The sequence below is a fragment of the Tauraco erythrolophus genome, chromosome 8 (genome assembly GCF_009769465.1).
Source record: "Tauraco erythrolophus isolate bTauEry1 chromosome 8, bTauEry1.pri, whole genome shotgun sequence".
Taxonomy (NCBI): Eukaryota; Metazoa; Chordata; class Aves; order Musophagiformes; family Musophagidae; genus Tauraco; species Tauraco erythrolophus.
In genome coordinates, this window is record NC_141472.1 from 12,206,003 (window position 1) to 12,232,775 (window position 26,773).

Consider the following 26,773-nt stretch of genomic DNA (forward strand, 5'->3'; position numbering starts at 1 on the left):
TCTCTCTCTTGGTCTAAATTTTCTTGTCTGTCTTCCAAACTTGAGTGCACTTAAATGTCTTTTGGAGAGCGCATTTCCTTTGTATTTTTTTTTTGCTATTTCAAGATTTCAGTACTAATGAACAAGGAATCTAAATTACCCCTTCCTCCTGAATGATAAACAAACTCATTGCTGACAAAACACTGAGACTGAATTTTGACATTATGCTGCAGGTCACCAGTGAAATGAGTTAAGTATGAAGTTAACACTCTGGTAGAGTTGGAAAACAGAACACTAGAGATTTTCCTGGGGGGAACAGAGATTATAATAATCCTAGCAAATAGATATAAAGATATATCTTCTATAGATTGAAGATTTCATACTTGACTTTTAGAAGGTCTTGCTATAGTACTAAGACAATGCACTGACAGCAGTATCACAGAGAAGGTCAGCTGTCACATAGGACTTCTGCTAATAATGTTTTGGCTCATGAACTTTTACAACAGAAGGCAAACATCAATGAGAGTGTTTTTGAGGATGAAGTTGTCAGGAAAGTAAAGGCTATGTGCCATTTTCAAGTTGAGGACAAAGCCTCTTTCCCCTGTTGAAGGAAACACATTTTCCCTTCAGTCATTTGGAAGCACTTTGCTTCTGTTAAGCTTCAGAGCAAAGTACTGAAACAGATCCTTACTCTGGCAAGAAAGGTAGATTCCATCCTCAAACTGCAGAAAAAAATCCAAAATGGTTTGGTATCATGGACAGCTGTTGGATCTTAACCTTGGCACAAATACTAGGATCAAGTAAAGGGTCATCTGGAAGACCCTTGCAAACTTCTGGGATAATCGGGCTCACTATGAAATCTTAAGATAGAACAGAAACCGTGTGCCTGACTACCAGCCACTTCATACAGCTCCTTTTGTATGCAGAGTTACTGTGAGTCATGTTAAATAAATCAATCATGAGAGTCCTGCACTGCCAGTCAGATTTATCCCACAATTAAAGGCTTGGCACAAGGGTGAGAAAACTTCATACAAGAGGTATGCAACCACACAACAGCTGCAACTGTGGGGCATCTGGGTATCCATGAGTAGAGCAGTATGTTGTTGGCAACATGACTCATGTCTCCTAGGAAGCACCATTAATACTTTAGGTACACCACTCTTAAATGCAGAGCAGCTTCTGCTAATAGTCAATAGAACTTGGGGAAAATAACTTTAAGAAACCATATTCTTTGTATCAAAATTTTCTTCATTTATCACCACATCAAGTATGAACGTAAAAACATTAAACTAGCATCACAACTGCATGACTGTAGAAACTGAAGGTTTGAGTAAGATACCAAACATTTATGAGACTTTTATGAGATAAAAATCATATGAACAGCAATAACTATGTCTGACTCACCCCACTTACTAATTTATACACTAATTAATCAATAGTTAATAAAATCTTTTCATTTGTGAGGTTTTCATTACCTGTTACTTTAAGACTTAAACCTCTTTACCAAGAGGAAAAGAAATGCCGGAGCAAACTCCCACTTAAAAACTTAAAAAAGGAAAAGGAGGAGCAAATAGGAAACAATTAACTTTCAGTATTCCTCCTCCTCATCGTCCTCCTTTCCTCCACCCTGACCTGTCTTTCTCCACCTAGCCAAATGAATAGTTTGATGTGGTGCATATCCTTGCACCATCTCTGATGAAACAATACTGTTTGCACACATCCTTCCTCCATTCAAAACACAGATTTGTAAATAGAGAATTGACGTCATTTTAATTTGACTTTGCTCTTAATTAACTCATTCTTTTCCATTAAGAGAGTCTTGTGTAAAGCTGGATATAATGGGAACAGGACACGTCACTCCCATTTCCAGGTCACCCTTCATCTTGCTGTACTGAGTGATGAAATGCAAAAGCCCGACGTCTGATGAAAGGAGACAGTCTATCTGGATCAATCTCTATCTCATGTATGATTTTAAAAATCTTCCCTTTCATTTCTAAATCTGAGTCGAGGCTGTAGCTGTGAAAGTGAAGACTGGTAGGGCTGTGTAAGACGGGCCTCGTTCCTGCATCCCCACCCTGCTCTGTCAATATAATCTCATCCTGCACCAGCCTTGTCATTCCAGTTCTCAGTGTCTCCTCAGACAGCGCGGTGATATTATTTATACGAACAAGTCTGCACTTGGCTCTCAGCTGTCAACATTTTTTATTTTAAGACTTCGGTGAGTCCTTATTAACACTAAGCACTTCAGGGTGAACTTTAAACAAACAACAGGATTTAGGGGTCTTCAAAGACAGATTAATTTTATCTAATCTTGCATGAGATGTTTCTATTAGAACTTAGCTATTTTAAAGACTCATACATCACATGGCAATAACACACACTACAGCATTCCAAGAGCTGTGTGCTGCAGTTTCCTAAATATCAAGGAATAAAATTTTGAATGTATTTTACAAATACCTTCACAAAATACATCAATAAAAATATTTGTCCCTAAGGCAGCAGGCTTTAAGATCCGACAAAGGGGGCACAAATCAAGAGATGAAAGAGGCAAATAGCACATTGTTCCAGTTTCACTTGCAAAGAAAATCTAACCGCATCTTGCTTTGCAACGCACATCTCACAACCTGCAGCACGTTAGACTTTCATTAGACACAGACTGAGCATTCTCTAAAGTGACTGTGAAACAGGACATATGTGACAGGAATATTTGTGTTTATTCGACAGCGAGCAACAGCCTATTGTTTTTATTCCTGACGCGGGCCCTGGCGGGGAGAGGCAGTGAGCACCTCCCGTAGCACTGAGGGCTTTTGGCTCCCATTGCTCCAGGGAGGAGTTGAATTAAGGATTAAGCCTCTAGCCTACTCTTGAAGCACCCTCCCTCCAACAAATGGCAGCTGTCTTTTAACAAGCACTGGAGCTATAATGTCCGCACTGACAGAAGTATGAATAACACAAGAAAGTGGTTTTTTTTCTTTGCTTTCCCAGCAACATTCTGAAAGACATACCAACTGTTGTGAAAATTCACATAAACACACGCATTACTTCTGCAAAGGCAGGCTATGTTACATTTCACAATGCCTAAAAAGTCATCTTGAACAGCTGTATGTTCTAGGCCTATGTATGTGGCATTTCCTGACTGCAGTCCTTCCTCTTTTCACTCTAGAGTTTGGTGAAACAGCAGCTGCAAGACACTCTGAGTTCCGAGATCACATTTACTTCCCTGTTCTACTCACCCTTCTTCCCCAACAAACGTGACATAGAGTTTATTTCTCTGCAGGTCTTTTCTTGAGTAGCCCATGATCTGGTTAAATGCATCTTCTAGCAAGTGATCTCTCCTGATGATTAATCTGAAGAACAAAACAATTTTGAAACAGCAATTTGTGAAGATGAACCACAGCTGGAAACACTTATTTACACTGCAAGGTAACAGGGTGACTTCACAGAGATACACATTTCTGCTAGATAATTTGATCCAGATCAAGCAGCTTCTGTGTGTTAGTCTGTCTTCCTCAAGGATCCACTTTAGATTTCAATGAGATGTCTGTCATACAAAGAAGTGTAGTTTTATTTTTTTCTACCCTGGTTCCTCCTCTATTTAAAGGCTTCAATGGGAAAGGTCCTGAAAGTGGGAATTTTCATTACATTTAAAATTTTTTTGTAAGGCTAGGCCTCTAAATCAGTCTTACTGTAAGCAAGAATCTAACCTTTTCAGTAAAAATCGACCTCTTAACAAGGAAAAAGATAAAACCATGGGAAAGTCACTGAATGGTAACTCCAGAATCACACATCCCTACATTATTTTAGACAAAAAGTCTAGAAGGAATGGCAATTGTTTGTCTGAAACCAGACTGAAGCATCACCTTCTAAAAGAAAAATTGTGAAAGTGAGCAAGTGTCATAAAGATCTAAAATAAGAAGAATCCTCCTTGCTTAAACATTTTATCTTCTGCCAAAAAACTGTGTTTAATTAGTTTCCTGAAACTTAAGCTTGCTTTATATTCAAATACCGCCTTACGTGAGCATTTGATCAGTCAAGTCAGACCGAAGCTGAGAGCTGCTGCTGCCCACGGAGAGGCAGCTTCCCGCTCCACACAGCCTCCTGCAGAGCCTGTGCGGAGCTCCTTCAGCAACGGCACTGTGCTGTCCCGCAGCGGGGACCGATGTGGAGAGGCCAGGAACTGGCAAAGTACCTGGGCAAGAAGAGGACCCAGGCAGTATGCAAGGTGTGCTGGGGTCCCGGTTTGAAAAAAAGGAGCAGGTCAGTGTATGCCTGGGAAAAGAACCCAGAGGAAACTTCTGTTCAAACATTAAGCTGTTGTCCTGCTTAAAAATCCACAGCACGGAAAATAGGAAAAAAAGGTGCAAGAAATGTAATAGATCTTACAGGTAGCAAATGCCATCCTCTTCTACCACCTATTTGCCCAAGCATTCATAGCAAAACTTTCATAGATTCAGCTTTAAGTGCTTATGATTTCATTACATTATAGGCAGACAATGTCCCTGCCCCTTAAGACTGTCTACACAATACCATTTTAATCTCATTTCAGTTGTGGAAACTTTTAACAAGCTCACATAAATGAAGTCTGAGCTCTGCACAAATTCCTGCAAAATGCAAGAAGTGACTGGCTGGGGAAAATTAAAAAATCCACAAAACCACAAACAGAAAAACCCCACTCCCACTATTCTAATAGAACAAATCATTAAAAAAAGTTGTAGTACCTTGTGGCTACTATGAGAGTATCAAACTAGGAGAGTTTTGACAGCTGGCACAAGACTTGGTAATTTACATAATTATCAAAGTATCTTATGGTGATGATCCTTAACTTAACAGTACATAATCACACAATCACCAAATAAATAAAGGAGGGAAGACCTCACTCCAAGGACTCTACCATTCGGAGTGCTGAAGTAAAAGTATTAGCAGTTTTTTAAAGCAATCCTTAGAATTTAGTAACATTTAATTTTATGAGTCCTCTTTAGTAAAGAGGACTGTGATATCAATACAGGCAATGATGTACAAAGAAAAGCCTATCTAGTTTTTTCAATGGAAAAAGACATGAGAAAAATGTACTGTTTATATCATAGCAGGAAGAATTTATATCATAATGGAAGAATTCAGATGCCTCATGTTCTGCATGCCTCTTCCCAAAGCACTTTTTGGCACTGTATTGGTAATATCGTTTGTATGAAAATACAGTTGGAGGCAACATAGAAAAGAAGGGCTCAGAACTTGCTTTATCTTCTGCTATGACTCAAATACTGGCACTAAGTCTTTTATGACAGGCTTTGTATTTCCAGAAGTGCAAGGGTAACCATAACATCTGCATTCCTTCTGATGGGAAGAAGCTTGTAGATGTGCAAGGCAAGGCAAGCTGCCCAAGAAACAAAACCAGTTTCATGAGATTCTTCAACATACTTCAATTTCCCTGGGCCTTGTCCATATCCTTTAGTCTCCAGCTTCCTGTAAAAGTTTCTCAGCTTGGCTTCAAAATCTCTTTTGTAAGGAGCTGGAGCTCGGGCATTGGCACGCTGAGTACCTGCAGGAAGCAATAAGCAAAGAATGAGCTGTAGCGACATGAACTGATTAATGTCCCATCCTCTGCCGAAAAGACTCCTTAATAGCAAAAGGCATGGTATGTGGTTTTGTTTAGTCACTTTTATAAAGGGCAAAAGCTGCGTATCTTCAAATCCGCTCTGCGTCCAAGATTTTTTGGTTGCTCGTTTCCAACAGTATCATCTTTCTACAGTCAGTCTTAAAAGAGCAAATCCAGGTCAACGCAAAATTTGGATTAAATTAACCAGCACGATCAACTGGCAAGGCTTAACTTTTGTTTGTCAAGTACACTTTACATCTAACCTTTACAATAGCTCATGCAATAAATGTTCTGCTGTGCTCTGGTTTTAACATTATCAGGAAAAACAAGAACTCAGAAATGAAGGATAAACAGACTGTACTCTGCTCTGCCCCAGTTGAATAGATCAAGCTGGAGAAAGGAGACTTTTGGAAATTCCCTAGTAGAAGTTTTTCCTTGGGGAAGTACAAGGAAGAAAAACATTGGAAGAAAGGACAGACTACCAAGTTTAAGTTTGTGGAGCTTTTCACATGTGACTGCAGGAACAAACATGAAGGTCATCTAAGTGAATTTATTTTTGAAAAACTGGTTTTGAGAATAAATTTCTTAAAAGCAGGGATAGATGAGGTCTGTATGCCCCAAAAATGGCATACCCCCACATTTGCATGGACAAGTCTAGTATATACAAATTACGTGTTTAGTCTGATCTACTATGAATATTACAACCATTAGAACTTCCACTGCCTCCCTGGATGAATTACTTCTGCTGATTTGATTGCCAGACAGTGTACTGAAGAGGTAGCTAATCCTCGCCCTTTTACGTTCATCTCCTCACCCCTAGTTTTTATAACATTAAATTTCTCCCCTGCAGGGCTGTGTAGACATCCCCCACAAAAAACTCAGAGGACGTTTAAAATTTCTCATGCCCTACAGTATACATAGGTTGCCAACCACTTATCTGTAACTGGTGGTCATCTAACAGGCCCACAATGCGCTGGAAATGCAAATTCACAGTTTAGAAGCACGTGTATGTGGACTTCTGTCTTTTAAGCAACAATCAGTTCCCTATGTAAGTTTTCTTTTGGCTCCTTGTATGAAACCAAGCCAATACAGAAACATTTGTTGCTACTAGGGGTGAAGGCATGAGAATGTAAGGTTTCAGGTTGTGAAAGAGAGAGAATGTGTATCCATTCAGCCTGTGGGCAGAGACCACGGGAAAAAGAGAGCAGCTTGCTTAGCCACAGAGCACACGGGTCTGACGGCAAAGGCGAGGAGCACATCCTGCGGAAGTGGCTGCTGGAAGAAGCTGCAGACATCAAAGAGAGAACAAGGGAGATCAGTGTTAACGCTCAATGCCGTTTGCAGGTCTTTAAAAGACCTGTCTGACCAGAAAGACACTTGCCACTCGTTCTAGGCTTAGAGCTGTGTGGGAGGAATAGAAAGTGTCAGGGAATTCTCAGAGCTCCAATGGGAACATGCAGGACCCCTCTGGAAGAACAGATCATGGTCGTTGATCAATCTGTAGTAGTTATCCTCTTTTACTGAGAGCACCGAGGGCTTCTAACGGTACACTCAGCTGAATTCTCCAGAAAATTTACAGAAACTTGAAACTGTAAACAGCCTTTTAATTATTGGCCTTTTCCCCCACTTCGTTTATTTTGCTTTGGGTCCAAGTAGGCACAAAAATGTAGTCATCAAAAAAACACAACAAAAGCATACTTTAATCTTAACCCCTGAAGGAAGTTTTTGCTGAGAGATACTGCAGAACATAAATCTGGTAACACATTACTTCACGGTTCAGAAATCAGCTGCATATTATTCTGTCAGCACATGACAAGTCCTCATTGCAAATCAGATGCATATGCCAAGAAATTCCTGGGCAATTACAGTGATTACTTCCGCCTTGGGAACAAAAGATGTTAATGGAAAAGCTAAAAAATGCCAGTGATGTGATAATCATATTTGCTTTTCAAAGAGGTTATATTCTAAAGCAGATATAAAGAGCGGCTTCATGACTATTCATCTTTCCCAAAAGAGAAAGTACAACCGATTGTGACTGATCTGAACAATGGATCCTTAACACGCAACCTCGTGCAGCACAGCATAGCCTTAGCTGATGAAAAAACACAGAGCCTCCTTAGAAACGACAGGCTATTTACAACTTCTCATCAAAAAAGTCATTTGTACACCAACGCAAACATGCATGCTCGCAGACTGACGGGGAGATTCAATGGTTTCTCTATATTTTTCTATGAAATAGAACAGAGATTACAATTTGAAGGACTAAAACCATCACTGTTGACCCTTTACTGTGTGTGCCACTACTTTGAAGAATAGATGAGAATATCACATGCTAAAAGTTGAATGCATTTTGAAATTACTTTTGTTGGAGTGAAGCCCTGCCCAGCATGCTTTGGTGCATGTACTAGTAATGAAGAAATTGTAACTCTGAAAGCCAAAACTCCTTTTACTCAGGAAAGACTGCCAGGTTTGCAGTTGGAAATAAAATGCATACATGCAGATTTCATTCTTTTCTTTTCAACAAAGGGAAACAGTTATATCTAAATCGTATATGTATCAAAAACATCAATATGTATTAAAAACTCATATGCATCAAAAGTATCAATACATGTGAGTATTCTAGTTTGCTGCTTTGCAGAATACTGTAAGATCATTAAGGTGTTGGGATAGTTTCTTTGAATAGGTCCTACAGAGGTCCTTGTCCAGCAACAGAAAAAGCTACCACTCAGGACATGTTTAAGAATGGTTTTAATCTGGTTTCTTGAAAAGGCAAAGCTTTTTATGATTGTGGACCAGGAAACAGGCACAAAAATCACAGTAGTTTTTCTGATAAAATTTTCTTATTGTCTGGAACTATCTGGAGTGGCTTACATCCCAAATGGTCTCTATTTATCTGTACCTTTGTTCTCCAGTTTGTAGAAATCCCCTTAAGCTACTTCCAATTTACTGCACTGATTTGATTTTAATTACCTATTATCTTCTTGAGAAAACTAAGAATAGCAATATCTATAAACTTTAAATTGCTGTACTTAGCCCTCAGAGGTCAAATGGAACTTGTCATATTTGAAATAATTTAGTTCTGATCTGCAACTTAGTTAATACGTGACGTATCAATTTCATTCCGTTCTGACGTGTATTTCCAGACAGCTGCAGTATACTATCTTTTGAACTCACGTTAAGGGACAACAATCTGGCTTTACATAAAATTGTCACTCATTGCCCCACAGCCCCATTAACTCTGTCATTTTAATGTACAGTTATTAGACCTCATATCTTTAATTCTCTAGGCATCAGGATCTGGGCATGAGCAGTCACTTAGTTGTTTCACATCAGTGAAAAACAAGTTTGCAAGTTTTACAAGTCAAGACAAAATCACAACCTCTGAAGTTGTAATACACCAATCTTTTCCACCGGCAAAACATCTTGTGAGCACAAGGCAGAGGTTCAAGTTTAATAGTCAAATGCAATCACACTTGTTGACTTTGCTCAAAAATAGGACTAAATCTTTGTTGTTGCTGGAGCAACAGAACTTGTATCTTCAGAAAGGTGGGAAGTCATTACATGTAGCATAATGTGAACTAAACTAGCCCTACTGCAGTATCCTACAGATACTGTCATAACGAAAGTACTGCAGTGACAAGCTCACTGACCACTCAGAAGATGCCTCAGCTCATCTAACTTTACCCATCTAAAAGCTGGGAACCACAAAGAGTTATAGTTTCCAAATAGTAGGTTCTTGGCTTTAGGCTGCCGTGAATTTCAATTTCCAAAGCAAAGAAAAAATTATAGTCAAACAATTTTTCTGTTGTTTTTGTTCTCTGACTTCTGGGAAGGCAGCAGGAATGCACTACTGACTTCACTGATCTGGAACTGCTCCTTACCAAGTATGAGAAACGGTTCCATACAGCTCCTGCAAAAGCTGCGACTGAGCAACTCACCTGGAGAGTTCTGAGGCGAAGACACCGGTGAGCCTCTCGGGGACTGGCAATAACTAGGATGAAGTAAGGCATGTGGCGGCACATACGACATTATCTCCTCCTCAAACAAGCTGGTAAAAAGGAGCAAATGAGAAATAAAGTATTTATTTGAATGAATGGCATTTTTCACCTTCTAGTGAATAAACCTCTAGTTACTAGCCTGCTTTCTTTCCACTATGCACAGTTAGAGGAGAGTGCTGCAAAATATTCTATTGCCATTCCCTCAATCAGATCTTGAAAGTTATTAGATACCAGTAATTGCTACTTTCATGGAACATCACTATACGTAACGTGGTATTTGTTTTCAAGGTTAAAATATAGTTAATCAGCCTTTAAAATTTGCCTTTTTTTTTTTTTTTTTTAAATTTGTGTTCTCATTACAAACGGGTCAATAACCTTAGTCACACCTTCCTGGAAAAAGATCTGCAATACTGCACAAAGACCAGGAACAGAGACAAATATTCTAAGCCTCCAGGATTAAGAATCACATTTGAGCTTGTTGAGTATATTGAATAATAAGCTTGTTGGCATAACAAGTTATTTCCTTATTTAATGCTAACACTATTGCTGAAACGGCTATCATATCTAGACTGCTCAAGTAGAGTTATTTCATTCCTCATCTATTACTGCTACACAACTTAAGAGAAAAATAATAAAGATTTTGCAGCCTAATCACTGCATTTGTATATGTATTAAAATGTCAGTCTTTTCCCAAAATTGACACAAGCAAATGTCAAAAAAGACAGAATATCTAATAGCAGAACGGGTCTGATATCAAAGCCCACATCCGATGTTAAACAGATAAAAATAAACTGTTGAGATGATATGTAAAATTTATTTTCAAAAATGGAGCTACAGTAAGAATTGCAAGCCAATCTTTATTAATATAGAGCTCAACCAATGAAAGTAATGTTCATATAAAAGATGTTTTTACTAAGTTTTTTTCACTGAACAAACACCTAGAAAATTTTTTTGCATTAGGTGCTTTTTGGAACAAGTATTTTCTGACAGTTCTTTTTACATTCATGACCATGCGTTGTTTTCCTCCAAGTTACGTTTTGATGCTGAAAACATGATAAAATATAAACCACTACTTCAATCTTGGATTAAATTAGGAGTTACGATGACGATTTGTGTTGTATACCAAACAACATGTTTGGAAGAAGAAACTGAAAAATATTTTGTTCTTAACACCTGAACCATAATATAATGCCATTTATAAGAGTATTTTTAAAAACGTGATGCACTGTATCTCCTTCAGTCCCTAAAGACATAGGAGTTTGTTGGTCCGTTTGTTTTTAGTTAGCCGCAACTTTATATTTACTGCAGCATGTGAAAAAACGTACAGTGTTCCCAAGCCATAAAAATATCAGAATAGTGATTCCACCCAGTTATTACTAGATCTCAAGAGTGCTTTAGAGGAAAATGATATCATTCCCATGAAATGAAGAAACAGAAGCATGGAAATGGGTACAGTCTTCGCCAAGGTCATCCAACCAGCCATGTTAGATACAGAACCCGGGTGTTCTGAGCCCTGAGAAGACCGAGTCATCATAGAATCATAGAATCATAGAATCGTTAGGGCTGGAAGGGACCTTCAAAGGTCATCTAGTCCAACCCCCCTGCAAGGAACAGGTGACTCATGACTACGGTGCAGTTTTTTCAGAGTTTCATAGAGAAGGGTCATGATGACACCCTGTTAGAAGATACTGTTAAAAATAAAAACCCACCAAGACTAAATAATTGTAAGAAAAAGAAATTTCAAAATCTCAGTATACCACTATTTGAACTTAGCCCACCTTTAGTTTTATACCAGTATTTACTCACAATAACTTAGTCCAGTCTTGCGGTATAACATTCAGCATTTTAAGAAACGAATAGATGCATAGGTAACATTTTATCGATAATGTGTCCTTGGTGCAATGCTACTATTAGATTATTAAGTCAAGTGGCAAGAAAATCTTCAAGCAATGCTTTTTGGTTAGATATTTTTTGGGGAAAGAAGTAGATTAAGAGAAATAAAGTCTGAAAAAACATGATAAAGTTATTCTAGGGAGAAATTTGCTTTATTTCTACAGTAAGAATTATTTGCAGTTTTTGTTGTTAACAGAACACTAGAGGGGAAAAAAAATCCAGTCAAAGAGCCATGATAAAATCATTCATGCAATCTTTGTTTAAAAACAAATAGCTGAAGCCAGATTTTTCTGTGTAAATTGTGTGTCATCTCCATGTGTTATATATCAAAATAAAAACCTTAAAATGTTTTTTGAGAAACAATATTCTCATTTTAGTAAAGCTTCAGCATGGCTTTAAAATGGGATTTATCTTTTTTTTTTATAGCTGTAGTTAATTCAGAGATTTAGCGACCAGAAAGGATTATCGTTATTCAGCCTGACCTCAAAATACCACCACTAATGCCAATCCTATTTCACTAGATTAAATTTTAAACGAACTCGTGAATTTCTTGATGCACTTTTGCAATGGATGAGAATACAACATGAAGATACAAGGGTTTAATTCTAGGAAAAGATCTGCCTGATTTTTTGAGTTAATTGTGAAAAACATTAAAGAAGCAGCTTCCCATTTCTTGAACTCTGTAACAGTTATTTCCTTTATCCAAGGGAACAACACTTGACAGCATAGTGAAGAGGCAGCAAGACATTAAAGTAATAAAAACACATCTCAAGTACTAAAATTCACAAATACAGACTTCCCAAACCACGGAACTAAACAGTCACATTCCTGAAGCAGTAGAAGGCACATTCTTGCAAAGAGGTCTAAACTGTACCACCTATCCGAACGTCAGAGCTGGATGCAACAAGACAATAAAACATGGTCTGGGCAAACCCATATCAATGACAAGCACAGCACTCTTGCTCTCACCTTTCCTCAGATAATCACATTCCATCACTCCTATGAAAAAACGTGACCTCCAAAAACCATCTAGAAACTGGATATGATGAAAATAAAAAAATCTGACCCTTCACTTGTAGCTCTCCCAGCTACAAGTCCAAGTACTGAAGGGGAATTGATTAGGTCACTCAATCAGCACACACTACTCACTGAAAAGCTCCTCAGCAGCTGCCGCAGTATATTCCATACGTGCACGGAAAGCAGCTGTGCCTACCTGAGTAACATGACAAGGTCTGCATCACTGGATAAACGCACCAACCCAGGTGTTCCCTCTGTCCGGATGAACTGGATCTTCTCCCTGTGTAAGCAAAAAAAGGACTTGCAGAATATCTTTTCCAAATAAGGTACCAGTGTAAACCACAGCAACAAGAAAAGTACATAATATATCATAAAAACCTCTGGGTTATGCTTCTGTATTTCAGGAACTATTTTTTTCCCTGCCATACCATGCCCATGTAAGCAGCAAAATATTACAACCAAAAAGTTCATTTGTTCTGAGGAATGATTCTCCTGTTGCCCTCGTCTCTTCAATGCTCAGGCTGCTTCAGGTATACAGCCATCCAACCAGTAAAAAAAAAATAAAAAAATCAGTCCTTCAAGTTCACGCTACCTCTGTCCCTCAATCCAAAGTACGAGGCTGAGCGCTGCAGGAGGACATTACTATTCTGAAAGTGAACTGTTTACAGAGGTACTGTCTTTTTCCAACCTTTGTACAAATGCGAGACGTGCATTATGATCCACACTTGTGATTTTAAAAGCCGCGTTTTCGTAACATACTGCATTTAAGAGATCTTCCAAAAAAAACTGTGTACTGTTTCTCCCCCTCTGTCTCACCCAAGCGTGCGCCATTCCTCCCAGACCCAGTTTGCTCACTATGGAATCTATGCATCGTAAACTCTGAGCATGGTAACATACAGATTTTTAGGATCTATATCGAATATAATTCCTTGGCTGATTTCTATTCTTTTTCTCCATAGAGTTTTTTCCTGCATTCTAAAATGGAAGCACACCCCTTTTATTTTCTTTCTATCTGTATATGATGGTACAGTAGAGGTAAATTCTAATTTGACTTTAGTTTTTGGGAGGAAAACTAAAAACAAGCCTGTGTAGTAAAAACTGTCCCGATGCCAAAGGAGAGAAACCCCAAACAAACAGAAAAATAAAGAACTCCATATTAGAAGAGCAGCATTGGCTCAGCTCAGAGGTCCATCTACCCCACTGTCCCACCACCAACAGTGACAAGAAGGTCAAGAACGACGGGTGCGACTGGCGCTGTTTGAAGGTTGCTGGCAGCCACACACGGTTTAAGCTGCACAATGAATTTCTGGAACACATCATTTCATGCACAGCAGTTTCAACAAAAGGCATCAAACCAAATCTCTTGCCATCTGTCTCTAAGATCACAGTGCACAAAGACCTTCTCAAACAGTGGACCTAACGTACGCTCCCTGGTAACTTGCACCACATTTACAGCATATTCACGGGTGCAAGAGAGGCACAGGCAGGCTGTGCCCCGAGCCCCCCAGTCCCTGCTTGCCAGGGTGGCGGTTGTGGATGTGGCAGGAGTGTGCAATTCGGTGTTTCTCTGTGAAGAGAGGTACTGAAAGTCAAGCACCCGCCTTGCCAACATCGATGGCAAGATTTGAGGAAAGAAATGGCGGATTAGAAAACATATCTTAGCATTTAGTTGGCAGCAGCACCAGAAAGCAGAAGGACGTTTTCCGGGTTGACTGAAGTATGCAGCCCTCCAAACGAATGCAGTCTGTGACTTCCTGGGGTTACTAATGACGGCTGTGAATTCAATGATAGTTTTTTTAATATATGCCTTTTACATTCTGTTAAGACATACATTATGTTTAATGTATAATAGATGCCTTTGCCTGAAGCCTTTTACATTATTGTAATGTACTTTATTTCATTGTGTATTTTAACAGACCCTCAGCTTATCACATCTCTTCATTCTTTTTAGGAATGAGAAATTTAGATAGAAATTAGAGACCTTTTCAAATGATCTCTGTCCCCTTCCACTGGTTAAATACTGATTTTCCTCCTCACCTATGTAATAATTATAATAAAAAAGTAATAATAATATTATGGCTATACTAGGGGCAAATCCTGCCCGACCAATTTGGTGAGCTTCTATGATGAGGTTACAGCATTGATGGATAAGGGAAGAGCAAATGACATCATCTACCTGGACTTGTCCAAAGCATTTGATACTGACCCACACGACATCCTTGTCTCAAAACTAGAGAGTCATGGATTTGACGGATGGGCCACTCGGTGGATAAGGAATTGGCTGGATGGTGCATCCGTGGGTCCTGAGGGAGCTGATGGATGAAGTTGCTAAGCCACTATCCATCATATTTCAGAAGTCGTGGCAATCTGTTGAAGTTCCCAATGACTGGAAAAGTGGAAACATAGCCCCCATTTTTAAAAAGGGAAAAAAAGAAGACCGAAAGAACTACAGGCCAGTCAGTCTCACCTCTGCGCCCAGCAAGATCATGGAGCAGATCCTCCTGGCGACTATGCTAAGGCACATAGAAAATAAGGAGGTGATTGGTGACAGCCAACACGGCTTCACTAAGGGCAAATCCTGCCTGACTAATTTGGTGGCCTTCTATGATGAGGTTACGGCATTGATGGATAGGGGAAGAGCAACTGACATCGTCTACCTGGACTTATCCAAAGCATTTGATACTGTCCCACACGACATCCTTGTCTCTAAACTGGAAACACATGGTTTTGATGGATGGACCACTCGGTGGATAAGGAATTGGCTGGATGGTCACACTCAAAGAGTTGTGGTCAACGGTTCAATGTCCAAGTGGAGGCTGGTGACAAGTAGTGTTCCCCAGGGGTAAGTACTGGGGCCAGTGCTATTTAACATCTTTGTTGGAGACATGGACAGTGGGATTGAGTGCACCCTCAGCAAGTTTGCAGATGACACCAAGTTGTGTGGTGTTGTGGAGGGAAGGCTGGAGGGAAGGGATGCCATCCAGATGAACATTGACAGGCTGGAGAGGTGGGCCTGTGAGAACCTCATGAAGTTCAACAAGGCCAAGTGCAACGTCCTGCACGTGGGTTGGGGCAATCTCAAGTACAAGTACAGGCTGGGCAGAGAATGGATTGAGAGCAGCACGGAGAAGGACTTGGCAGTGCTGGTGGATGAGAAGCTCAACATGAGCCGGCAATGTGCGCTGGCAGCCCAGAAAGCCAACCGTATCCTGGGCTGCATCCAAAGCAGCGTGGCCAGCAGGACAAGGGAGGTGATTCTGCCCCTCTACTCTGCTCTTGTGAGACCCCACCTGGAATACTGCGTTCAGCTCTGGAGTCCCCAACATCAGAAGGACATGGAGCTACTGGAGCAAGTCCAGAGGAGGGCCACAAAGATGATCCGAGGGCTGGAGCACCTCTGCTATGAAGACACACTAAGATAGTTGGGGCTGTTCAGCCTGGAGAAGAGAAGGCTCCGGTGTGATCTTATTGCAGCCTTCCAGTACTTAAAGGGGGCCTACAGGAAAGCTGGAGAGGGACTTTTTACAGGGGCGTGTAGTGATAGGACAAGGGGCAATGGCTTTAAACTGAAAGAGGGGAGATTTAGATTAGATATAAGGAAGAAATTCTTCATTCTGAGGGTGGTGAGGCACTGGAACAGGTTGCCTAGAGACGTTGTGGATGCTCCATCCCTGGAAGTGTTCAAGGCCAGGTTGGACGAGGCTTTGAGCAACCTCGTATAGTGAAGGGTGTCCCTGCACGTTGCAGGGGGGTTGGAACTAGATGATCTTTAAGGTCCCTTCCAACCCAAACCATTCTATGATCCTATCATTCTACTTCAATTACACCGAGGTCTTGAAAGAAACAGATTACAGACAGTTGTACTAATCACTACACTTAAAAAAAGACACAAAGAATTCATAGTGTGGGATTTCACTTAGATCTTCAGTCACTGAGTGTTACAGCAAAGTTATTGGAGTTGCTTGGTCTCACAATGTGTCAAATAGACGTGGATTCCAGTAACTTGCTAAATCAGAGTCTTAAAAGACTAACTAGGAAAAACGAAACAGATCTTTATAAAAACATAATAAACATCACTGAAGCATCAGCTCTAGAAGCATACAGGAGAGGTGTAACAGAAAATACTTAACCTTAATCAAATATACTAACTTCAAAGACAAGACTAGAATGGAACAATTCTGCTTAACAGAATCCCTTCTCTGGCCAATCTTATTTAATGTAAAATAAACCTATGTTCATTAAAATCCCCAATCATTCTTCTAAAGCAGGTAAGTTAGACATATATCTTCAGTCTATTTATGAACTAAGCATACAGAAGTATATATAGTCTCAAGTAAATGCAGAGTTACAGAAACCAGTGTCTTTTTTCCTTTGATCTTCCATTTTTCATCTGAAAACCACTGTTTCTTGATAAGGGCTCAGCTTGTGGCAAATCATGATTCTGTATTCAGGAAGCAAGGTTCTACAAGCAGCAGAATCTGACAATACCAACAAGTCTTTTGAACAGTCTGAACTCTAAATCATCGAAAAAAGCACAAAACACATGAAGAAAATGACACTGATTGCTATCAGAGTAAAGAAAGCCAAGCACCCTGGGGAAAAGAAAAAAGAAAAATAAAACTACTAATAATCAGAAATTGTTTGTATACTATTTCCCAGTAGCTTAGTTTGCTGCCATTTCAAACCAAGCCTGGTGGAACAAATTTGCCTGTAGCGATACATGTGCAACACAGGAACTGTCCTGACAGCCTGAGAACCATAGATTTTTATTTTCCTCATTTTCTCTGTATTTTCTAGAGAACATGTATTCTGCTAGTACGTCATTTCAGGTTTGTCAGCCAGGATTTATTCAGAGGGCAAAACAAATGTTGTTACAACACGATGCTTTGGGAAACTGCGAAACAGGGCAGCTTGTTGAATTTTGGAAACTTGCAGGACATGGAGGAAAACAGATCAATAAGCAACACTATGAGAAGGGGAAAAAAACCTGAAAATCAGTGCTGGCTGCTATGCCAGCCAGTGTGGATAGTCATCTGGAACACAGAGCGCTGCCTTGCCAGCTCTCTGCACAGGACAGACCACAAGCATCAAACCAGTATTTTTAGCATTTAATGTCCAAGGAAGAATAGATACAGTCATTCGAATCCTAGTCACTAATATCCAAGTTGTTAGTTATTCCATGTTTTACAGTCAAGTGAATGAACTAAAGTGTCTTTGTGCAGGATACACTTTAAGAGGCATCTTGCCACTGAATTTCACTTTTTTATCATTCCTAGTCTAAGCATACAAGGGAGTTATAATAACCATATAACAATCAAAGATCAGCCTTCATCAGATCTCGTTGGACTATGCAAAAACCTGTACATGCACTTTTTATAACTTCTGGAGAAACGCGAAAAATTCTGTTTGGTATAAGATTACCTCCCAGGTCATTAGGTCAGGACAGCCTTTCTGTAAATGCGCATTGAGAAGATAAGGACAAAACTGAATGCCATTCTGCCTCATGCTCCCAGCTGTACACATACTCAAATGAACGGGCACAGGCACATTTGCTGTGCCATCCAGCTGTCTTGGCACATTTTGAAGACCTCAGCAAATCTCTTATGCCAGTTGTTCCAAGCATTTTATTGTAGGTACCTTTATTTGGTAATAACATATTACCTCTGTTCTCCTAAACCGTATTTCAGGAAGTTACATACAAATACAATAAAGAACTATTTCCCACAGTGTTATTAATATGTTTGAATAGGCCACAAATCTACAATTTGTTATGTTCCACTGTTAATTTTAACGAAAGAAATTAATTCTAATTAGCATTTCGTATTGAAATAGGAATAGCAGATTTCACTGACTTTATTACCTGAGTGAATGATTCCTGGTAAGATCTGGTTGACGCTCTTGTAGAATTTCAAAGATATTGGGCTGCCGCAAAAACGCAACAATCTTGTCATTGTAAGCTGAAAGCATCAACAAAAACATGCTGAAACAAGGACATACTAACAGACAGGACTATTCCTTCTGAGTTTTGAACAATAATGACAGCAGACTTCATCTTCACAGTTTTAAGTTTAGCAGTATTGCGTTACTACTTTTTCATGAAAAGCTACCAATTCTGCTATCATTTAGGGAACATGCTTCTTGATTATGAACCCAATCTGATTGCAACACATCCTCCTCGCTGTCAACAGCTCTAATTTTGTTAGCAATTTCTATTATATTTTATCACTCACTCTTAGCTAAGGTCAAACTATAACATTCACTGTTAGAATAAAATTGCAGAGACCTTGGTTTTCACTGCACTGAAATCCATTCTCAAATATTAAATGGTCATTGGAAACACCCATATCAAATCCTCACTAATTGCTGAGCCTGCAGTGTCCATGGCAAGGGGAAGGATTTAAATTAGCAGAGATTTTCAAGTAAACATGCCACAGTACAAAGAGCCAGTTATAGTCAATCGGATTAATTTATCTTTATTTAGCACAATGTGACAGCTGTTAGATTCAACAAGCTAAACGCTGTTCTTGGTGCCATAGAAGCCAGGAACTTTCTGTGTATGTAACTGAGAACAGAAGTTAAGCTAATGACTAGTTCCAAGCTGATTAACACTTTCTGGAATCCTGCCAAAATAGATGCCCAGAAGTTGTACAAAAATCACTGGGAATACATGGAGTCCAATTAGGTCACAACTTGCCTCACTGGCTTCGACTCTTCCTGTCACCGCTTAGAGTAAGAGAGCTAGGAAGGCAGAAGTTTTTCATGGGTTATTTGGTTCTGCACAGATACTTTTCAGTATTATTCCTGCAGGTTGCAACTGAACAATTGGGAAATGCTGATGGACAGAAGTAATCGTAACAAATGGAACTTCCACCCACCCCAACCGAATGAAAAACCCAGCAGTGCGCACTGACGTGACGCACTCAGTCACGGAGAACTTCTGTGAAAAGAGGCCGCATGCCGACTTACCCACTGGAACCACATCCTGGTACTGAGCTCTGCTGACTGTGTTAAATGTGCTAGACGGCCTTGGCAAAACCGGTGGTCCTGAATGACGGGAGTCCTCTCCGACCTGAAAACGTCCAAGGAACCACAATGAGTGTCTCTGTGCCAGCGTGTGTCCGCAGGGACATAAAAGTGAGAACTAAGCACGTACGTGAACGCTTTGCTTGATCGCTATCCCCAGGAACCACTGCTGTGCTATATGACAGTTATTAGCAAAACATTACTGAGTGTACTGTGCCTATTAATATGAAGAATCAAAACTGACTGAAAGTTTACTGATATTTTAAAATACTAGTCCCATTCTGAAACAGAACTAAAAAATTCAAACTGGTATTCCTTCAGAGGATCTTTTGTACTTCATGGACATCTTCATCCATATCAAAGGATCTGAAAAATCAAATTCTGTTCATTTCAATTCATTAGCACCTCTATTACCTCTGTGCATGAATGGAGTTTCCCTAAATTTGAAATGGAAAGAAGTTTGTGGCTGAAGCAGGAGGATAAAGAAATGAGTTCACATTCTGGCAAGGCAAACAAGTCCAAAACTGGTAAAAGTACATTTCCTACAATCATTCAGTAAAACAGTTCTGATTTTTTTAATCTGAGATTAAAAAATGTTGCATATGAACATTTTTTAGGGTAGAACTACCATGTAAAATTGTTCCTGGTAGCATTTGTCATTTCAGAGCAACTTCTGCAGTTTCGTGTGTACTGGGGCTTCAGTCATTTCCACTGAAGTGTCAGTACTTTGTATTCTATCTGTATAATACATTTTGTCCAACCTCTTTTTCATCCTGCTCGACCTTTATGTCTACTTCTCAGTTCCTCTGCCTACATGTAATGGTTAGCATTTGCACTACACATCGAAGCTTCAAAGATCTCTAAAACATCTAACTGCAAAAGATCAAATAATTATAAAGGTTGTTTTTAAACCCAGTCTCTGAAATTAAGAAGAAGCAAAAGTCCCAAGATATCTCCCAAGACCTTTGTGCTCTCTGATAACACTCTCTCAGAAAAATGAAAAATTATTTCCTGTAGGCACTGTGCTGGAAAAGGAATGCCATTATTATTAGCTCCAGCTTCACACTGCAGTTCAGCTCTAGCTAAAAAGGCATTCCTTACACTTGTTAATGTTTGCTTTAGAGCATCTCCCTGTAAAAACTGGGTCAGTGGCTTCAAAACATCAAAGTTCGTGACAAGGCAAATCCAAAGAAAGTATTTTGAGAATTTTTTTTCATTAAGTATTCATCTTTTGCAATAACATACAGTTCCTTGATGCAATGGTTTAAAAATAGGAAAACCAGCTGCGAACATGCAATACTTAAGTCATAAGCACAGAAGAAAAAATGGTGTTCAGACTCATACACATGCATACAAATGAACATCATTACATCATTAATCCCAGAGTGCGAATACTGTATTGAATTGCTATGTTTGAGACGCCTATCTGGAATTACACTTCAATTCAAGTTGCAATTGTAATAATGTCAAGGAAATACTTCTAAAATTGTATGTAGAAACACAGTTTAAAGAATTTATCTATCTAGACAGAGTGGGAAATTTTGACTGGTAATTAGCACTGTGCATATGCAAAATATATGATGACTTCCTGTAGGATAAACTACATTTATTTTGCAGTATTGACAACTTCAGCAGTGTGGCTGACATGAATCTCTCTGTTTTAAGTGCAGAGCTTCTGCATGCTGCTTAAAGAAAGATAATTTCAGTGTATATTTGGTAAAGTTAAGAAAAAAAATGATTTCTGCTCTGTTACAAATTATTTCACAACAGGAGCATTTGCTTTATCCTACTGAAGATCAAAATAACTATATGTAGACACTTCTGGCTTCCTTGCCTGCTGTAGGACATCATTGCCTACATGACATCACCAAACTGACAGAAAACGCTGTTTAAAACCATTTGTAAAATACACCTAACATTGCAAGGGGCTGGGTGGGAAGTATCGTGGGTGACTAAACCATGTTCACACAGGGTACAACAGGATATGCAGTCAGTGGTACGACACTCAGCAGCTCAGCGGAAGCCCTGCTAGAGAAGTGGTAGAGAAGATTCATGCCTGCTCTGAGACAGATCTCTGCCAGAACTTCAGCTGCTGCAAGACTGAGCTATAAAAAGGATAAATCAGAGCATTTCTCTTGCCATTCTAGCTTGTATTATCTTTAATTCCTGGCATGGAATAGCCCTCCTCTGAAAAGACAACTTACAGCCAACAGTATGGAAGTTAAATAAAGTACAACTGAAGTCTGAGTCACTGTACATACTCTTGCTTACAAGTAGAAAGAAGTTACAACAACAATATGGAGGCTGCCGGTGAAAATGATCCACAGTGACCTATCAACAAAATAGTAACTTCCACGTGTTTCTGTTTAGAAAGCAGAGAATAAATGCATAGGCATATGCATATAACAGTCTGATAAGCCTAATGTGGCAAGATCTTTTATAGTTATTTGGAAACTTGCACATCCAGATGTACATACACACGTTATTTGCAGAGTCACATCAACGTACTTGGCAGACACCGTGGTAGACAATAATACCTATTTTGACAGCGAAAGACAGGATACAGACACTGGTAATCTGTAATCAGGTGCTCTCCTGTGGTTAAATGGGGTTACTGCGGATTAAAAGTAAGAGAAACTCACGTCTGATATCTTTCCTCTGAAATCATACATTTCAAAAGCAACAATGGGCAGCAAATAAAATAATACAGAAGAATCATACTCCTCACAACATGGAATTGTGAATGGAACGATGTGAAAGAGGACGATCCTAAAAACCTGGTGGTTCCTGAGGAGAAGGGGCAGATCCAACTCACCTCCCCAGCACTGTGGCTGCGTTGTCTGGTTAAGTGCTGCCGATGGACTAACGCACTGGTGGGCCTGCTACTCTGCAAGGGAAGCCGGGGGTCAATGAACGTGGTCGTGCGGGAGTTGTGGTCAACAAAGAAAGCCTAGAGAAGGAGAGAGAAGAAAGGATTTAGAGCCAGTACTTTTTTCTTAGCATATCTGAGGTTAATGTCTATTCTGGATCTAAGTTTCATTCGCTGATGTGAGGCTTTGGAAAATCTTCCTCACATTACTGTGGCTCGTGTTTCCCTGCAGCAGTAGAGGGATAACAGTTTTCCATCTCACTGGAGGGATGAATTTTTAAATGCCTTACTTCATGTCTATAAAGTCCTTTGAAATTCTCATCTGACAAGGATCAGAAGTAGGAAGCTTTATTATGACTATCAAGAAGAGAAGACTTAAATGTTTAATAAAAGTAATCCTGGTGTAGTCTCCCTTTCATTTCCTTATAAGCATCTAAAAAGACATCATTAAGTGGCAAAACCGTTCTCTTTTGTGAACTATTTACCATATAATTATGAACACAATTGGGTCCATATCTGTCAAGTGTATGATTGCATCCTGTGATGAACTATGATTACAGGCCAACAGGCATTTTGGCCTTTTTCCTGACACAACTAGTCCAAGTTCGCTTTTTTTTTAAAAAAAAGAAAAAAAAGAAAAAAAAGAAAAGCCAGTCAGGGACACAAAGATGATGGCAACAAAAACATTTAAACCAGGCAACCAGTGAGAACTACCACATATTGGCCAGTCAGCGATTTGCTGAAAGCAAGGTCACAGGAGCATGTATCCGGGAAAACGAAAGCCTCCTACAATTCTATCCAATTTGAACCAAAAAGGTCTCTAAGCTCTGAAATTTAAACTTTTTCTAGTATTACTGTTTCACTTGGAAACCAGCACTGTTCTATTTCCACATGCTTTGTTTTTTCAGCCACATGCTGGAAACACCTGGAAGTGGCAAAAAAAAAGATCCCAGTTTTGAGCAAGAGAGTTACAGGAAAGTGACATCTGGTTTGAGGAATTGAAGAGCCTGGACCAGCAGAGAGGTGGTCGGGGACTGCAGGGGCCATTTCTGTGTTTGGATACCAGTGAGGTACTTCAACCACAGTTTCATAAACACTTCAGTCCTGCGGCATCAGCAAAAGAAACATTCTCATTTTCCCCCATCCTGACCACTCGTTTCATCCCTTGTGCACCCTTCCTGCCTTGTGCTGGCACAAATGTTTGTGTAGCCAGGCAGTGAACCCAGCCGGGGAGCTGCTCCACGCTAAAATTACTCCCTTTTTGTCCCTCTCCCTGCTGCTTCCTCTAACCTCGGTCAGACCGTCAGGGAGGAGAGGAGAGCAGAACTGGCTCTTCTGGCAGCAATGCCAGTTTATAGCATTCACGATACCATTGTTTCAGATTTGGTACAGCCAGATCAGAGAAAACGCAACTCTCCTGACTGCTATGAAGGTAGGTAGACAAACCATCATGTCATGCTATACAGCAACTAGATACCATCATGGATTGTGGTGAGAGAAAATGTTCATAACTCCCTTTCCCAAGGAAGGAGAAGCATATGGAGGGACACCGAAGTTGCAAAACCTTAGAAACACTCCAGAAGCGTGCAGCAAGCCTCCTACAGCCCTAGCAGCGATCACCTGTACCTGTAACCTGTGCCTACGAGCAAGGAATCACACTGCCTGAACAGTAAGGAAGAGCTCTGTTTCCATCACCTCACAGAGTTACAGATATGCAAGTGAAACTGACTGTTCCACAGTTCAAAACTATAAAGTATATTCCATAAATGCAATTTTAATTGCAACATTCGAGTCTGATGCGGGACTTGTTCACCTTGACAAATAATGACGTCACCTGCAGCACGAGTATACAGATTAGAGAATATGAAACCAGTGCAAAAGCAGAATGAAAGCCATTCTGATATTTCAGTTTTGGGCCTGGAAAATGGTTGGAAGAGGCTGCTGGAACATATCCAGGCTTTCTGAAAACTTTGCTCCTGTTCGATAGGTTTATTTCACTTGTTAGCAAGGGTTTGGTATAGGGTTTTTTCTAATGTCCTTGTATCTACTATGTTATCTAGTGTGGTCTATGTGTATTTATAAGATGTGAAGCACTTTCATCAAAACAAAGGTTGATTTAATTAAGTCAACATTATACTGTAAAATCAATTAGAAAAAAAAAAAGTACTGATTCAATATAGGAGAAAGTACTACCTAGAGTTGCACTATACCGTTCTTGGAGTTAATGCAGCAATCTAATAATGCATGTAGTGATCTTTAGCATTACATTTAAATAAACAACTCAGTTTAAACATAATGTTAAAGACAGTCATGTCTTATTAAATATAAATGCTTGCAGGCCAGCTAGTAGCAGCCTACTTTAAAATAAAGCGTAAATTACTACTTTGAAGCTTTGGTGAAGATCATTATTGGAGTTTCAAGGCTTTGGGCTAATCTGGACATTGGCACACAGCTCAGAATACAGTGCAGCTCACAGTCTCCTTTCAAAAAAATTCCTCTCATAACTCCTGCCTAGCTATAATCCATAAATCTATGATGCTTGAAGAGACTTACATAAGACGGGTAGTGCCAAAACTACGTTCAGCCCATTAAACACGGATAGTTGCCCAAGTTATCTTTCCAATTAAAGTCTATGAAGTTTGCTAAAATACCTTGTCTTCTTATTGAAGATGTTAGCAATTAATTACAATGGATTCTTTCATTGTAGAAAGAGAAAACAGAAATAACTTACTATGTATTTGAACATCCTGTAGAGATCTAATTAAAAAGTATGTATGTTTGCATCTGGATTTAAAACATGAACGCGTGCTCACACATCTTGCACAAATGCACTGGGGTGCTTATCTGTATATGCATGAATGTATGCACATGGATGCAGCAATGCAGAATTTCAAAGTTATCAGACCAAGTTCAGCTCAGGGACCTATCTAGACTCTACAGTGCTTCCTGTTACAACCTTTTCCAATGGTCTTCTGCCTTCCTGGCATCAGTGACTTATGAAGGTTCACCTGTAATGCCAATGAGAAACTACATCCTAGTTACACCAGACCCTTTAAGGAGATCTGCATGCCAAATGGATTTTATCTTCTGTAGGGGATACATGGAAGAGTCAAAAAGGAGTGGGCAACTGGGCTTTGCTGTGCAGCTTTGAAGGGAGTTCAGAGGTAGGCAGTCCCCACCAGACCTTGGAAGACAGCCTGCAAAGAGGACAAGCAACCAGGACTGCGCTGACACTGGGGAGTAAAAACTCTACTACTCAGCACTGTATAAGGGTCAGAACGATGACTGTGCCTTGTGAGCAAAAGCACCAAGCCCCTTACTATGATATACTTGGAAAAATAAAGGAAAACCTTATCTCAGCAGGAAACAATAGCCGGGGAAAGAAAATCTAATTACATATTGTGGCCTGGCTAATTTCTACTTGCTTCTCTTATGCCTTAATAAAGGCAGGTCCGGTTTCGGTTTGGTCTCATCAAGCACTGGTCTCACCATGTACTGGCCATCATCTCTCGCGAGTGCTGAATAGGCTTTTCTACTGGCCACAAGTGCTACTTGTGACAAAGGCAATTCAATATAATGAAAATGAACAATACTGAGCCTAATTCAAAGTGAAGGAATCCCCGTGGGGATTTATTCAGCGCTTCCTCTTGTTGATTAATGTCGTGGTAGCATCACTGTCACCAAATACCACACCAGAAATCCAAAGATCTAATTCTCTCTGTGAAGTGTCTATTAAAGTCAATTGAAAATTGCTATATTCTTCAGGAACAAACTGGCCTCTGAAGAACTGAACAGAAAAAGAATGTCTTAAAAGAGTGACAGAGGCAAAGAATAGAGTTAACACAATTGCACATTCCTAATCATCTTCCTAACGAAAAACCACAGTGCTTTCCAGAGTTAATAAATCCAAGAAGAAAACAACCCTCAAGCACTTTTTCTACCCTTCAGTTTAGAATCTGCCTGTAATCTTCTCAAGCATCAAGATCATTATCTGTATGGACACTCACAGCTAATGGTACAAGACTGATAAACGTAAGAACTGAGAAGCTTAATAAGCCTGTAGTCCTAATTAGGACCTCTCACATAAACTGATAGCCTTAGCACTTCCTCACACGCTAATCACAGTCTACTTTTAACCCTCCTATCTTCCACAAAGAAAATCATATTCTAGATAGTGAGGATACACTAGTTTAAAGTTACATAAAAATTACATCACTACTATAAAGAGGTCTGTTCTTTGATTTTAAAATATTTTGTTAGAAACTGAAAAGTGACACCTGTTTTGAAAAGCAGTAAGACTTGCAACTATTCAAGATCCCTATTAACAAAACTTAACTCCACACGATTTCTTTCCTGTTAACCAATACATAACCAACAGAGCGATCAGTCCCAGAGCTATCC

At 39.7% G+C, this 26,773-nt stretch overlaps 1 protein-coding gene across 1 annotated transcript in view; it reads right to left on the minus strand.

The window, feature by feature from the left end:
* HECW2 (HECT, C2 and WW domain containing E3 ubiquitin protein ligase 2) overlaps positions 1-26,773 on the minus strand; it is a 112,894-nt gene that overhangs the window by 13,532 nt on the left and 72,589 nt on the right. Inside the window, exons 14-20 of the mRNA XM_086615518.1 lie at positions 22,319-22,453; positions 19,447-19,549; positions 18,341-18,437; positions 12,677-12,760; positions 9,511-9,620; positions 5,395-5,515; positions 3,213-3,326 (exon numbers count right to left, since the gene is read on the minus strand). Coding sequence (XP_086471644.1) covers positions 3,213-3,326; positions 5,395-5,515; positions 9,511-9,620; positions 12,677-12,760; positions 18,341-18,437; positions 19,447-19,549; positions 22,319-22,453 — 764 coding nt within the window. The remainder of the gene's footprint in view (positions 1-3,212; positions 3,327-5,394; positions 5,516-9,510; positions 9,621-12,676; positions 12,761-18,340; positions 18,438-19,446; positions 19,550-22,318; positions 22,454-26,773) is intronic.